The sequence below is a fragment of the Corvus hawaiiensis genome, chromosome 4 (assembly GCF_020740725.1).
Source record: "Corvus hawaiiensis isolate bCorHaw1 chromosome 4, bCorHaw1.pri.cur, whole genome shotgun sequence".
NCBI lineage: Eukaryota > Metazoa > Chordata > Aves > Passeriformes > Corvidae > Corvus > Corvus hawaiiensis.
The window spans coordinates 897,779-913,711 of NC_063216.1; the positions used below are offsets into that span (position 1 = coordinate 897,779).

Consider the following 15,933-nt stretch of genomic DNA (forward strand, 5'->3'; position numbering starts at 1 on the left):
GCCCGGTGCGGAGGCGGTGCCGGGCTGCGCGGGCGGTGCCCGGTGCCCGGTGCGGAGGCGGTGCGCGGTGCCCGGTGCGGAGGCGGTGCCCGGTGCGGGGGCGGTGCCCGGTGCGGGGGCGGTGGGCGGTGCCCGGTGCGGCGGCGGTGCGCGGTGCGGGGGCGGTACCCGGTGCGCGGGCGGTGCCCGGTGCGGTGCCCGGTGCCCGGTGCGGGGGCGGTGCCCGGTGCGCGGTGCCCGGTGCCCAGTGCGGAGGCGGTGCGCGGTACCCGGTGCGCGGTGCCCGGTGCCCAGTGCGGAGGCGGTGCGCGGGCGGTGCGCGGTGCGCGTGCAGGGCGGTGCGCGTGCAGGGCGGTGCGCGTGCAGGGCGGTGCGCGTGCAGGGCGGGCCGGCCGCGGCCCCGGCGGCGCGCGCTCCGCGCTAGGGGGCGCTGCAGGACGCGCCCCTGAGGCGGAGACGGCGGCGTTCCCGGGCTGGAGCCGCGGGGATCGTCCTGATCAATTGACGCTTTTTAATGCTCGATTTTCGGGAGACTTCCCCATTCGGTTTTGGTGGGACAACTTTTTTGGAGTAACTATATGTGTTTTTCTCGTGATTCCCAGAGAAGCAGGGCTAGAGCTCCTTTAGTCTGTCAGAGTCTATGACCTATGGTTAAACTTTACCTGAGTTTGGGGAATTTGCTTGCATCCCTTCAGATTCCAAGATAACCAAAGCTCCATTGATACCTGGTCACTCAAAAGTTATTTTGTTGCCTTTTCTTACTGTATATAAATTCCAGTGTCTCAGAGGCACTACACCCCTTCTTCTCTGAAGGACCACAGATTTAACTGTACATTTTAGAAAAAAATAAGATTTAAATAAGCCAGGAATCAATATGTAATACGTCCTGGTTTAGTTTAATTTTGATAATCAGAACCAGATGAATTGGGTTGCATTGTAACAGCACTGTGAACTTTGAGAGATCCAGACATTCACAGTATTGAATCCAGTATTCACAGTGCTGCAGGTATTTCACAGCAGTGAATCCATAGATTTCTCCTTCTTGAGGATCTCTACAACTCAAAACTTCCTCAAGAAGTTTTCTCCTTCTTGAGGATCTCTACAACTGTAAAGAAAAGAAAATGGCAATAAACTCCTTCTCCTCGTTTAAAGTGTGTCAGAAGTGTTGTGATAAGAAGCCTTAGAAGTTGAATTGACTAAGGGGGATTTCCTTCACAGAGTGCTCTCTTTTGTCAGGAAAAGACCATTGAGCGTTTAAAGGAGCAGCGTGACAGAGATGAACGAGAAAAACAGGAAGAGATCGACAACTACAAGAAAGACATTAAGGACCTGAAAGAAAGAGTCAGCATTTTACAAGGGGATCTCACAGAGAAAGAGGTTGACCAGCAACACGAATCTATTGTGATAGAATTATTTGTTGTCTATGTTTGTGTTACATTTGAGATGAAGAAAACTGTTCCTTTATAGTAATTGTCCTTCAACAAAGCTGATCTGGTAAAATACATCATTTGAGAATTTGCAAAGCATCAGTGTTTCAGAACCACCTTTCCAGGGATAGCGGCCATCCCCTTGTTTGCAGCAGTTAATCTTATTAGTAGTGACTGACTGATGGTCAGTGATGGCATTGACTGGAGCTGTGCTTAGAGACCACGGAAGGCTGAGAACAAGCCCTGTCTAAATGTGGGGAGGAAAGAGCAGAGGCTGATCAAAGCTATGAGTGCCAAAAGCATGAGGATAATGTTTGTTCCTTTATGCAAACAACACAGCTAGTTTTTTAGACTCACGAGTCTTTTTTTGATTAATTGGTTGTTGGTAATGAGCCAGTTGGCTAGACAAATTACCTTAATTATATGAGAGAAATAGAAATGTTCTCTGTTTCTCTCATGTACTTACAATCTTTTTTTAAAACTCAGTCAAAGTAAAACAATACAAAAATATGTACCCGAAATGTACTAAGATTCTGTCTACATAGAAGTCAGCGTTTGACTGGGAAAAAGAAACAACACAAAAATGGTTTAGAAAGAAAGAAGTTGAGATGTCTTTTGGAGTAAGATGGCATGAATCAGTTTTACCCCATGGAAGCTGTATACAGAAAAGCTTTCAACTCTCCCAGTGGCTAAATCTTCTAACCACATGTGATTCTAATACTATTTTATTGAAAACCAGTTTTTCTTAAACATGACTGTCACAGGAGCACAAGTTCCAGTTTACAGAATTGTCCATCTTTAAAAATTACTTTAAAATTAATTTAGACAAGGTTTTATTTTGATCCTGAAAGCCTGAATTAATTCAAGTGATCTTAAGTCAGTGACATAAACATCCTGAAAAAATATGTTGGTCTAAATTAGATCCTGAACATACTGTGAAGGGATAGGAGGAAAAGAAAGACAGAATTGAAACCAGCTATTGCACTTACTTGATAATTATTTCACATCTTTTAATTTAGACATCATTACTGGATCTTAAGGAACATGCTTCATCATTAGCTTCATCAGGACTGAAGAAAGATTCAAGACTCAAGACACTGGAAATTGCATTAGAACAGAAAAAGGAAGAATGTTTGAAGATGGAAACACAGTTGAAGAAGGTAATCTTAGTTCATATTTATATATGTGTTGCAAGCATACAGTTCTAAACACATTGCCCATGACTACAAAGAAAACTTTGGGTCTTAAGAGCAAATTCTGTGAATTTCTTTTCAGCAAGAAGTGTGAAGTGTGTCCATGCAAGCCATATTACCAGCTAAGCCTATCAGAAAGTAACTTTCAGGCACTTGTGCTAAGTTTGAATTTCACTTACATGCAGTAACAGTGCTGTTGGCTGTTTTGTTAACAAGTACTAAGAATTTAAGGCTTAGTCTGCTTCAGTACAATTCATAGCAGCAATTGTGCCCTTAACTTGATGTAACAGCTAAAAAAATAACACCTGAACATTTCACATATCAATTATCAATGCTTATGGGTGTTAATGTGATAAAGTCAGGTGCATGGTTGGCCCTGCCCAGAGGAAAGCATAAGAACAAATGAAAAGAATGTGCCACCAGTGAAGTGTGTGATTTTGAGTCATCAGTTAAGACTTGTTTAGAATTCCTGTTGTGTGGGTGCGAGGTGGGTGTTAATGCCACTGAGAACTGTAAATGAAACTGCATATGCATATCTACACCCATATTTGTCCTTTTTCATTCTATCACACAGCATCAACTATTCTGTTATTCAGCATCAACAGAGCACAGTAGCAAGAAAAGATAGCTGTACACATTTAATAGCTCTCACAGGCTGTTTTCAGTGGGTATTTCAGAAGACCTGAAGGACCCTTTCATTGAAATCTCTGCCATGAGTTGCAGTTTCATCCTGCATTACTGGTAATGAGTTGACAAATCTATTGTAGTTAAGATTTACCAGAGGTTATTAGAGCATCTTGTCATTCAGAGAAGCTACCTAAATCATTGTCAGGATGGTTTCGGTTCTACAACCAAAAAAAATCTGATAGCCTACCGTTACCTATGTGGAATAACTTGTAGTTACTCAAGAAAATATAGTTAACATTCACTTGAATATGTTTTATACCTGTAGTAAATTTACATATTTCCTTAATAACCTTCTTTCCAACTGTTTTTATTTTCTCAATGGGTTTTATTGTAGCTTGCACAGAAGTAAAAAAAATATTTTTAAAGGCTTTCACTTTTTAAATGCATTGCAGATATTTATTCAGGCAGTTTGACATTTTCAAGATGGATTAGTTCCTTCTCATCCTTGGAATAATTATGACAGATAATCCAGGTCCATTTTAAAGCTTCTAAAAACTCAGTTTTACACATCTGCATTGTTAACAATTGCAAATAATTGCCATAATTTACCTTAAAACTAACGGCTACGTAAGAGCATTCAGTTTAAAACTGAATTAGAGGTTCATTCTATTGAGTTTTTCATTATCTTAGTGCAGATTTTCGTGAGAGACATGCAGGAAGGAAGTTCTCATGTAGCTCTTACGAGTAAATGGCTAAAAGCTTTTTATTTTAGGTTGCTTCCCTCACGGTTTGAATGGAGATGTGTCTAACATCAATCTTGTTTCCCTTGCCTCGTATTCCCAGTGAACAGTTTGAGTACTTTCAGTTAAATCTATTAGCTCTAGAAGTAAAGCTGGCAGAAGAGACTGGACTACTGTTACGCCATTAAATAAAAAAGAATTGGGTAGTCCTTGCAAAAAACTCATGCTAACCCCCAAACAGTGAGCCTCAGAGAAATCATGAACCATGCAAGCTTCCACTTTTTCTGTAAAAGGGATTTAACTTTACACTAAACAAAAATACTAACTGAGTGGAGCACAAGGGTGCTGAAAAGTTGTCGATATATTTTTAGTTCGGTGTCAGTCTCCAGTGTCTCACTTGAAGTATCCACTTCTTGTTGTCACTATTGCTCTTCTCACTAATAACTATTTTATATTGATCCTTGACTTAGCAACTAAAACTGCAGTGTTTGTCATATTCGGGGTTGTTTTTTCAAATAATAATACCATGGTTATGCAAATCTGGTTGCTTAATGTTCTAATTATTCTACATTTGCTGCTTCTGTGCTGAATTGTCGTCCTGCTGCCAGCAGGAGATGCAGTGGGAGATTCTGAAGGCTGAAAGCAACTCATAAATCCCTGTTGAGTTTACATGGCCTGGTGTCCTGTCTTCATTCTGGCTGAGATGGAGTCATTAGAGGCAAATCACACACAGGAGGTTCTCTCCCTGTTTATCTGTGAAGTGCTATTATGCTCTGTGGTGGTTTTTCTTTTCTTTAGGAAACTCTTTTTCCAAACTTGTATTTTAATGTATTAGTTTTACAGTGAATAAATTTTCCTTTAGTTGTTGTTCTTCAGGATATTCTTTTCCCAGTGTTTTCTGTCTTGTCTTTCCCAGCCAGTGTACTTTGTTTCATTTTGTTTTTATAATCTGGGAGAGACCAACTAATATTAGAAGTTTTCCAGGAAAGATGAGTGGATTTCTGTCCATCTTCATTTCCAGTGCATAGTTTTTCTCCCTATAGATATGCTCGTTATTTTTAGGGAGAAGAAAGAGTCCAAAACCATATGTTAACAAACTTCCCCTTGCTGCAGTTCTAGGAACTTTTCATCAGAAAATGTTACCACTGATTCCCTGCCAGGAAAATACCTCTAGATTCAATAGGCTCCCACAGAGGTTGCTTTTTTCCCTGCTGTGGTGCTCTTTCTTCAAATTCAGGAGGATAGTATCTTTCAAAAAGCAGGGAAAAAAAGGACTGAATGAAGCGTTGATCCAAATTCTACCTTTCCCAAGAATTAGCTTGGCTAGTCTAATACAGGCTCTGCTGCTTTTTATTTTTGTGAACATGGATTTGCTCCCACAACTGAAAATATTGCTGATAATATTGGTAGATGAGACTGTTTTTTGTTCTCAGCTGATGTATTTTTTTTCAAAGAAGGGGCAAAAAATGATGCATTCGACTTAGAAAGAAAAGGGCTACCAGGGAAATCAGGATGTCTCGTAACAATAAAAGTAAAGACCCAGCAGTTGTGTTCAGCATTCAGATAGTGTCAGTTACTGAATTAGTTTTCTAAACCATTCAGCCGTCTTGAAATTGATTCAAGGGAAGCACTAGGAATCAAAGTCCTTCTCAATCTGTGAAACTCATCTGTAAACCCAAACAAAGAACTACAATTAAATATGTGGGGGCTGGACAAATGCGTTACACTGAAAAAATCAAGAGGAAATTTGGAACTTGCATGAGAGTAACTCTGCACGTTTCTCATGTTCCGAAAGCTGATTAGTAATGCATGCTAAAACCACTAATTAAGATTCTGTCGTCTTAGTAAATTAATGTTGCAGTTATTATTTTAAATTCTTTTCTTGTTGCATCTTTTCTTTTTCTCTTTCACACTGTTCCTATCCCAAATTTTCTCCATCTTTTCCTATCTTCTTTCTCCCTTCAGCACCCTGAAGTTTTATTGAGTCATCCATCCAAGCTAGTAAGTTCCCTGGCAATCTGAGAGGCTGTTGCCAGCACATTTAATTTTTTATGTTGCATGTGTATTCCTGTGCTTTTATAGTGGGGCCTACACAGAGTGTACTGGTGAATTACTTTAGTAGTGGGTATGGATAGTATGGATACAAACAAAAAGCAGTGGGATGTCTGACCGGTTGTGTTCAAAAAAGCTTTCTGAGATGTTTTCACTGTTTGACTGCCTTGGTCTAACTGCATTTTTGTTTGGACAGCTTAATTTTGTGTCAGTCTTTTTGTTTCCCTTTGCTGCCAGTGCTTGAAATGTCCTGTAGCTTTTCTGTCATCTCCATTGTCTGTGCATTTTCAGAGCAAGAAGGTAGAATTTCCATGCAAATCAAGCTTCTTGCGTGAAAGCGTTCTGTAACACTGGGTACAGCAGCACATTCGAACTAACAACTAAGTTACAGCAAGTGAAAGATTGCTTAGAAACTTGTGTAACCATTAAGCTCGCTGGTACTATGTCAGTTTAATTTTGGATCCTATTTCCAGCCTCCTGTTTGATGTCAAAGAGCACTCCTGTCAAGGAGTGTTTGTATAATAATATCTTGACACTGTAAATTACGTAATCCAAGGTGGTTTTCATCAGAGATTTCTTTTGTGGCTCTGTGCATAAAAAATGGTGTTACAGAACTTTCAGGAGTCTGATACCTGTGTTACTCTTGGCAATGTTCAGGGTCAATATAGTTGCCTATCCTGACAGTCATTGTCTGAGGGTCAGAGAAATGCTGGGGCTTGCAATAGTTCAGTTTTTGTGGCATCCCACATCAGAAATTATTTAAACCTGGCTAAATAGTGTCAATAAGAAGTTGGGAAAATGAGATATAATACGAAAAGGTTGTTAGTTGGTGCAAATAGGCAGAAGAATTTGTGTCAGGAGAGCACATTCTCTACAAAATCTTTAACAGCATGCAAACTTTTTGAGACTCATTGCTCTGGAGTCAGAAAATAGAAGATACGGGACCAAACTTTGTATTTTAATTTCCAGGATGATATAGTAAACATACAGGATAAGGTACAAGAGGCTTTGTGAAGGCCAGGTTAGATGAGGTTTTGAGCAACTTGGTCTAGTGGAAGGTGTCCCTGCCCACAGCAGGGAGTTTGGAACGATGATCTTTAAGGACCCTTCCAACCCAAACCATCCTATGATTCTGTGATGGCTTTTAATGTTCCATCCTGATGATTGTGCATGACAATGTCAGCATCATCTCATGCAGTGGAAAGCTGGAGAAGTTTTCTCCCTGATACTCTTATACCTCCCAGAAAAACTTGTGAAGATAAAACTTGTTTTGAAAAATTAAATATTCAAAATTTAGGAAATGGCCAATGCCACACTGTGTGGTCTTTGTTATTTTTCCTTGTGAGGTAATTTGTATAGCATTTCATAACTAAATTATCGCCTGCTAGTCTTGCTGTTTTCAATATTGCATGACAAATGCTCCAAGAGTGAGCCAGATAGATATGATAAAGATGATAATCATCTAGAGAAATTAGATGATAAAATACTTTTTTGATAGTAGGAAAGCACTGAGTGAATAAGGCAGGATGTATTTGCATTTTTCTTTTTCCCCTGAACAACAGGTATAATAATGCATCCTTATTTCCCACTGGTGGTGTTAAGAAGTGATTAGTTGTGATTAGCATGCTAGAAAGAAAATTGGGGAATTTTTTTGTTTTAATGTCATGTTCAGAATAAACAAAGTATAGAGCCATACACTGAATATCCAAAAACTGGGACTAAGTATCTGTTCATTACTTGAGTCCTGTTTCTGTAAAATAGTGGCAGCCTGTGGTCAAATGAGCAAGGCCCAGATCAGAGGAGGCAGGTGAGTGGGTTGAAATGCACTCACAAAGAGAGATGTCCTGTGGGCATTTCCCTCCTGACTTTACACACTCTTTGTGTTGGGGTGAATCCCAAGAGAGCAAATTGTTAATGTCTAACGACATCTATGGGAACTTGTGTCTTTCTGAAGAGATCACTTGGTTAGGCAATGGGAATTGCCTCTCTTGAGGCATCTTCCTCTCTTCATCTCTTTATGATTTTTCATAAAGGAAATAATTTATGAATTGATTCCAACTGAACACTTGCTTACTCAGTGTCAGAAATTTGCAGTTACATGAACAAAGACTAACCATGTAGAGATGGTTAAAAGACAGAAAAATAACTCCCTGCGACAGACTCAAGTTTACTGTACATAGTATATCAGAGAATTTTCCTGAGCCTTTTACTTCCATTACAGCCTTTTCAAAAAGCTTGTTTACAGTTTGTGGTGTGTAGAGCTGTGGAACTAAAGGAGGAGAAAGTTTGGTTGTTTTTTAAATTTACAGTTTTGTTAAAACTAATAATGACACGATAGAAGACAGCACAAATGTTTTATCAGTTGAATTTCTGCCTTTGTGGTAGGAAAAGTACAGAAGGTGGGTGAAGTGTTTGTCTTTTGCAGTAAATAATCATAATATATTTTTGTATTTTTGTGTGCATTTACTATTTTTAGGAGACATGAGGCACCCTTGGAGGTAGGAGGGTGGATTAAAATGGGATTTCAGGTTCTCGGGAACTTTTACTTCATGGCCAAAAGTTCTTGGCAACATTAGTATGTGAAATGTTAAACTGAATTTACTGTCTCAATTCATAGGTAAAAGTAGAAAGTGTTTGCTGTGAATTATTTGCTGTTTGATTAGTTAATATTTTAGGAATATTGATTTGGAATCTTGGTCATAATGTTTGGAATTTTTAGTTACGTGTTAGAACCTTTAAATTAGATCCGTACCATTGTTTTGTTCCCTGTCTCTGGCACACTTTAAGCTGTGTAAGATTATCTTACCTCTTAAAAAACAGGTTTTGGCACAAGAAATATCAACTTAGAAAACTCTTTTTAATGTGTTTTGTCTTCCACTCCTCTCCATCTGTAAATAGTGGCTATTTCTGTGAAACATTGGTCATCTTTGTTTTAGTTGTAGAAGTTGGCTTTGTCAGCTGATTTTCTGTGGAAGCAATAGAAGTTATAGTACATTTATTTATTTGAGGAACAATCACTCTTTCTTACGTTCTGTAGGTACCTGAAGCAGTCACCCCATCACTTACCACATTCCAGATGGGAAATGATGGCTAAGAGCAGGAAAGCAGAAAGCTGTTAAACCACCTCTTAGTTTATAGTCCCTCTTAAGAACTGTGAGAGCATATCCAGGGTAGTAAACTTAACCTATTCGCAGTCCTGAACCACTTAGAATTTGAAACTGAATTCACACTGGCAAAGATTAATACTGATCACATGAGCTTTGCTAATAAAAACATAGCTTAAGAGGGTGCTGCTTTCTAGCTAAAATGTGACTGTTTCTTATGCAGATCAGTGCAGAATGAAATGTGCAAGTTGGGCTGTGCTCTTAAATTCCCCTGTTTGATACCACACAGGAACACGGAGAGCTAATGACAGGGTCAGTAGTAACAATTAAAGGGTTTAAATAGCCTGTAATCAGGTAAACTCAATGGTCTGTGGAGATGAGAAAGTTCAGTGTTACCTTCACTCTCAGCAAGCTCACTTTTAAGATTTAATTTTTATCATGCTTCTTTTATACGTTATCACATTTGTTTGTAACTATATTAAAAGAGAGCTGATTTGCAAATCCTGTGTCAGGCAGAGATGAAAGTCAAACTTATGGAAATACACTTCCTATAGTCTCTTAATACAGCAGAAACTCTTGGTGCATTTGTCACTTTATATGTTGATTCTGCTTCAAAAATTAAATTACTACTTATTTTGGAATTTTTGTACACCTTTGGTGGGCAGGGCAAGTTGTATGTGGGCTTTTTTACTGTGAATATAGGAATTCATTATTTGTGGTTAGCTTTTTGGTTAAAGCAAAAAACCAAGATGAATTATTTTGCACAGTGTTGCATTGGGCAGGTAGCCAATTTCATGTGTTCCAGATCTTCATGTGAGTTTGTGGGAAACCTCTAAATGCATTGGTTTTCTCTCTTATACAATAAATGAATCCAGCAGGATTTTAGATATGGTCGTGAAACACGTATTTTGTACAAAACCCACAAAATGGACCAAAGTCACTCAGTCAGTAACTCACATTGCAGGAAGTGGTCTCCAGTTTACACCATATCACATAACGTTCCCTTTGTGTTAGGTGAAAGTATCCGTACTTATGTGCATTATATACAAATAACATGTGTTATGTGTCTTGACTAATAATTTATGTCGTGTAAATAGCCCTTTGGTTCTATAATAACCAGACACACAGACTTGTTGGCTAATTCTCTAGAAAAGAAAATTTATTTCCTCTTCTCAGTAGTGTCTCTTGGGTTGTTGTGGAGATGCTTTTATTAGCAGAGTAAAATAAATCAGGACTGTTCTGACAGTCAAATTGCATTAGGTCTTATAACTTCTTTTGAATTAGTGAGTTTAATAAGCCAGGCTAACAGCCTAACTTTGCTTTCTTTTAAAAGAAGTTTCTTGATTATCTGATCATGTATTTTGGGTGGCTTTAAAGAGCCTGGAGGAGTATTTGTTAAAACAAACAATTTGAGATGTTGGAAACATACCTAAAGCCAGTACAGAAGAACTGAGGCTCTGTCTGGTGAAAACCACACTTAACTCTATACATAGTGTCTCTTAGGAGAATGCAGATGCCCTCAGAAGATGTTACAGGTGCCCCCTCCCAAAACAGTATTCCCACTTCCCTGTATTTGGGAAGGAAGGATTGGAGGAGTTTTTTGAAATTTAAGGTGTAGTTGAAAAGGAAATTAAATCAAGTATTTCAGATTTCCTGCAGGCTGGAAATCCCAAAAAAGCATTTCAGAAACACCAACCAACACTCTTTCCAAAGCCAAGTATGTCCCCTGGTGCTCGCAGCTGTTCATGGAGCTGACACACTTGTCCGTCTCACTGCTGCCACGTCCTCCTGGAGTCTGCATCCTCATGGCAGGGCATTAATTACACTTCCACTTGCTGTGGAGAGCCCTTTCCAAGGGTGTTGTAATTTGAAGTGCTTATGGGGCAGTAAGGAATCTGGAAGCATTGACAGCCCTAACTCCAAAAGGCTTCGCAAAGCTTCCAGGCTCACCAGGGATGCGCTTGCGTCCAGGTCTCGGGGAGAAGCCCAGAAGCAGGATTTTCACTCTTACGGTTCAGTGACACAGGAGTGTCAGGGCTTGACTGGAAAGTCACTCAGCAGTAGGGAGCCTTTGAAGCGTTCCTAAATGCATTACCTCAGGAAAGGGTTCCACTCTTCCACGAATTTTGGTTATTGGGCACTCTTGCCGACATCTGCCTGGGAGACCTGGGGAGTGCCAGACGTTTTGTTCTAGGATAAAATACTGTCCAGGTTAATCAGCTTTCTGGAATTCTTGTTTTAGAAAAGAAGAAAGCCAAAACAGCTTAGTTTTGACCCTCAGACAAGAGCTGCAGGGCCAAGGCCCTGGAACATGAACCTTTCCTTTGTTTGGGAAACCCAGATCTGTCCCAAGGTCAGTCCCAGTAAAGACAGGCATCAAGACATTCTTCAGTCCCAGAATATTCTGCTCCACAAGTCTCCTGGATTCTACTAGAATGTGGCCTTGGCTTTAAAGAAGCTAATTAAAAACTAGACACTTCAAGGCAAAAATGTTGGGGTCAATAAATGGATATTTTCCTCCAGTCTTATTTTACTGAATAACTAAACAGATTTAGCCAAATGTAATTTTGCTATTTGGTTCCTTGGAAGCAGCAGCTTTCTGCCCCAAGTTTTATACTGCTGCAGTTCTCTCCAATTACCTCTAAAAGCAACAGAGTCCTATACTATCAGATCTAGACTTAGTGTGCTTTGGAGCAGAACATTGGCAGCTTGTAAAACAACTTTCCACAGCTGCACACAGAGGGAAGAAAAGTCTGTAGTCTTATTTTCTGTTGTAGGTTTGTTTCGAGAAGAGCAAGGCCTTGGGTTTTGCAGGCAATCCCGATCAGCAGAATTGCTCCATCAAACCTGCTGTTCACTGGAGCAATTTTGAGCAATTCTGAAACAGCTTTAACTGAGATCAAATTGCAGTTCAAGATCCAAGAGCAGAGGGGCAGGGTGAGAGAAGAAGGATAGTCCTTTGTCTGCTGGTTTAATTTCCAGCATGAATGCTACATTCTTCCTGTCTCTTACATGCTTTTGAATTAATTTTACTAATGAATTAGTGATTTTTGTAACAAACCAAGCCATTAGAAAACAACCCTAAACAATCTCTTCATCGTGATCATGTTATCCTCAGTCCTCTGATACACTTTGTCCCAATAGCCTGATTTTGAAAAATGTATTTCCTAGATAACTAAGCAAAGATAATTTCAGTAGGTAGCCATACTCATTAACCCTGGTCTGTGTGGCTCAGAACTAGCAAGGGCCTGAGCACATCAGCACCATCTGTGCAAATGTCTGACACTTTGCATATTGATGTAGTTATTGAAGGCTATTAACCTGTGATTTCTTTTTCTAGAATATATAGGTTAAACATACCTCAAATAACTGAATCTATAGTCCTATCCCTGTTTAAGAAGTGTATTTTAGGTACTTTTACACTCACATGTGCTCTTCATTTTCTTTTCTTTGAAAGAAGTTAAACTTTTTTTCGTATTTCTGCTTCTTTTTTGATTCTGTTTCAGATTTAAAATCATGTAATTTTTTAGGCAGAATTAAAAAAACTAAATTCTTTAAAAATTTTTATTTTCCTGCAAAGTATGTCCCCATACTTAAAAGTAGAATAGGACTTGTATTTTCCTGTGTAATAATTAATCCTGCCATTTTGAAATAGGTATCTAGATAGCATTTTGGAATTGGAATAGATAAAACTTTGGAATCGTCATAGAACCTGTAAAATACATACATGTGAATGAAGTGGGTTTTTCTTGAACCCTTTTCTTACAGGCTCATGAGGCAACCCTGGAGGCAAGGGCCAGTCCAGAGCTGAGTGACCGCATGCAGCAGCTGGAAAGAGAGGTAACACGGTATCAGGAAGAATCTGGCAAGGCTCAGGCTGAAGTGGATCGTCTTCTGGAGATCTTGAAAGAGATGGAAAATGAGAAGAATGATAAGGATAAGAAGATAGCAGAACTGGAAAGGTGAGGATGGTATAAAGTTAGAAGAGGAGCAAAAGACCTGATTAACATTAGAGATAAGTCATTTTTCTTTTCTTAAAAACCTTAGAGTACCTGTTTTGGGAAAGTCTGTTTAGAGTTTTTCTATCTTTGGTCCTTTATTGTGCTACATTGTAAGGAAGAAGGTGTCTTACCATGTGCTTTTCTTACCTGGCTGCTCAAAACCAGGCCTGGTATAGGTAGAACTGGAAGGATAAATAGAGTTGTAAGGGAATGGAGAGGGTAGGAAAAGCTGCTGACACTTTGGTGTGTTTGTAAAACAGTTTGTTGTTTTGATACAATAAATTCCTTCTTGAGCATGGCTCTCACAAAAACAAATAAGAAAAATTATTTTTAAGAACTTGTGATACTAGTTATTCAGATTCTTCTGATAATTGACCTCATAACTCTTTGTAGTGGTAGGGACACAGGTAAACTTGGGCCCTAGTGAAGCCTGATGAGCAGATTTGCTTTTGTCCAAGCAAAACTCGATTCAGCACTTTACAGCATTTTTCATCTTTCTCTCGGAGCCAGGAGGCTCAGATTTTTTTTCAAGGTTATAATGTCCTAAACAAAAATTACAATTTATTATGGTTTAATGACATTTGTGTCACAATTATAAGTAGTAGATCTTGGGAAAGACCTGAGTTAGAGTCTGTATTCTGTCATTTTTTCATCTTACAGTGGGCCAAGAGCGAACTTCTGGGCAGTAATACCTGTTTGGGGTTTTTTGTTTACCATTCCCAATGAAACATCACTAACTTGGAGCAGCAAAATGGAAACTTGATTATTCCCATTTGCCTAGTGCCAGAATAGTCTTTCTAGTTTCTGTCTTTTCACTATTTAACTACTCTAAAATTTAGTGTCAGGAAGATTAGGGCAGCTAAATAGAGGACATTTCAGGCTCTGCATTCAGTGGTTATTTTTCATGGCTTGCTGATTGTCAAATTATGGCCCCCTCTGAATGATTTGAAAAATTCTTTTCTAAGGAGTCCATTCCCTTTTCCTTGAAATGCACAGAGCTCTGGAACAGTTCAGCTTGCCAGCTGTTTCTTCTCTCTCTGTGACTGTAAGCAACATCCTGTTAGTTTTCTTTAAGTTGTTTTATTTCACCAAAATTCTTCGTACCTATGGCATAAGCTCAAACACCCAAAAGTGAGGATATGTTATTTTTAAGTGTCTTCCCTTTTTTCCTAATTGATACATTGTTGAGCCCTTCGGTACATGATGTAATCAGCAGAACATTCAGGCAATAGGTTGATATTGTTGAATGAGTATAGACATGAAAAAGCTACAAGTTATTTGGCTGTGTGATTTTTTCAGTCCTGTTGGAGTCCCCATCTCAGGTGTGACATTCACCGTGTCATTCTCTTCAGGGCAGGCAAGTTGACCAGGGATCAGGTACAAGCAGAGAAAGATAGAAGAAAGACTAGGGGGAAGAAATGTGTTCATAGTTCCTAATTATTTTTTCTTAGTGGAGAAGTAACTACTGTTTAGGGAAAGGAAGTTAGAAATATGAATCATTCCTCAGCCTAATTCCTAGAGAGATTGAAACGGCAGGAAAAGAATTTTCTTACATATGCTTTTAATGAAAGCTGATTTTTTTATTTACATTAGCATTCAGAAACTCATCACAATTTGACTTGCAGCATCAAACTGAATAGACACAAGTGGCCTATAAACAAAGTTGATAATCTGCAAAGGAAAAATAACAATGAAGAGAAATTAAAATGGGTCTCCTTCTCTTTTATAGATAGAAGCAATTTCACCATCTTCAAAGAGTTAGAAATCAAGCTTTTTCTTCAAAAAGAAGAAAAGAGAGATCTGCAAAGCAGTTATTGTTTGTCATGTTACATGTTAGTTTCTTGCTGTTTCAGCCACAGACCAAAGTCTTACTATGAAAGCATAAAACCCCCAAATGACCAGACATCATTCCATAACAATTTGGTAAATACTTTGACTATTCAGTTTTATCCATTCCTTCTTACCACCTGTTCTTCAGTCTTACAAAAAAACCTGAGTGGTCCTCTTCTCTTTTTAACTTATCTTTTCTACCACTACTGAGATAAGACAGAATATGTTTTCTCTTATTTCTAGTAATTAGAATAGGCATTTTGATTCTGTAAAAGAAAAGACTGCTTTTGTCATCGTGTGACTGCCAGCAGGCTGAGCAAAGCAAGGCGGGGAGGGAGAAAAATCTAAGAACATTCATGTTCTATAACCACTCTAAGTGGAAATAGAAAAGGTCTTCCCCATCTAGAGATCTCATCTGGATATTGTTAGTATGGTGAATTAGCAAAGTATCAACACCTGAAATGATTTTTCAGGTGGCACTGTAATATAATCACAGCACTGGAGCAAGAGATAGAAAGTTCCAGATACTTTATAGCGAGGTTTTGATTAGTAGTTTCTCTTTTTCTGAATAATTGTCAGAATTTCTATTTGACCTTAGTTGTTTTCAACTGCTCCCCCAAACCACTATTCCCTGGAAGCTTGCTTCCTTCTTGTGAGTTTTTGCATAAAGCAGAGATTTTATCACACCTATTTAATGTATAGGTTGGTCCTGGTTTTATCTACAATGCTTGTTTATAAAATATTCTTTGATGGCTGAACTTATATATCCAGGCGTGTTACATGCATGTTTTAGAGCTAGAAGAGTCTTGGTTTCCAGGAAAAAATGCGATTAATTTTGCCTTTTAAAAGTCTTTCCTAAACTGTGGTCCATGCAGAGTGAGCTAGAAATTATCTTGACTTCTAATGCTTCTACAGCTGATCAAACTCTGCTGTGCAAAGAACCTTAGTGCCTGCAGAAG

At 39.0% G+C, this 15,933-nt stretch overlaps 1 protein-coding gene across 13 annotated transcripts in view; it reads left to right on the plus strand.

Annotated features, from left to right (window-relative positions):
- The window catches only part of ERC1 (ELKS/RAB6-interacting/CAST family member 1), a 283,730-nt gene that overhangs the window by 104,043 nt on the left and 163,754 nt on the right, over nt 1-15,933 (plus strand). For 7 of the 13 annotated variants that reach the window (XM_048300324.1, XM_048300335.1, XM_048300327.1 and 4 more), the window contains 4 exons: nt 1,237-1,377; nt 2,447-2,587; nt 5,953-5,988; nt 12,912-13,105. In XM_048300324.1, coding sequence (XP_048156281.1) covers nt 1,237-1,377; nt 2,447-2,587; nt 5,953-5,988; nt 12,912-13,105 — 512 coding nt within the window. The remainder of the gene's footprint in view (nt 1-1,236; nt 1,378-2,446; nt 2,588-5,952; nt 5,989-12,911; nt 13,106-15,933) is intronic. The other 6 variants (XM_048300328.1, XM_048300329.1, XM_048300331.1 and 3 more) reach the window with 1 other exon arrangement.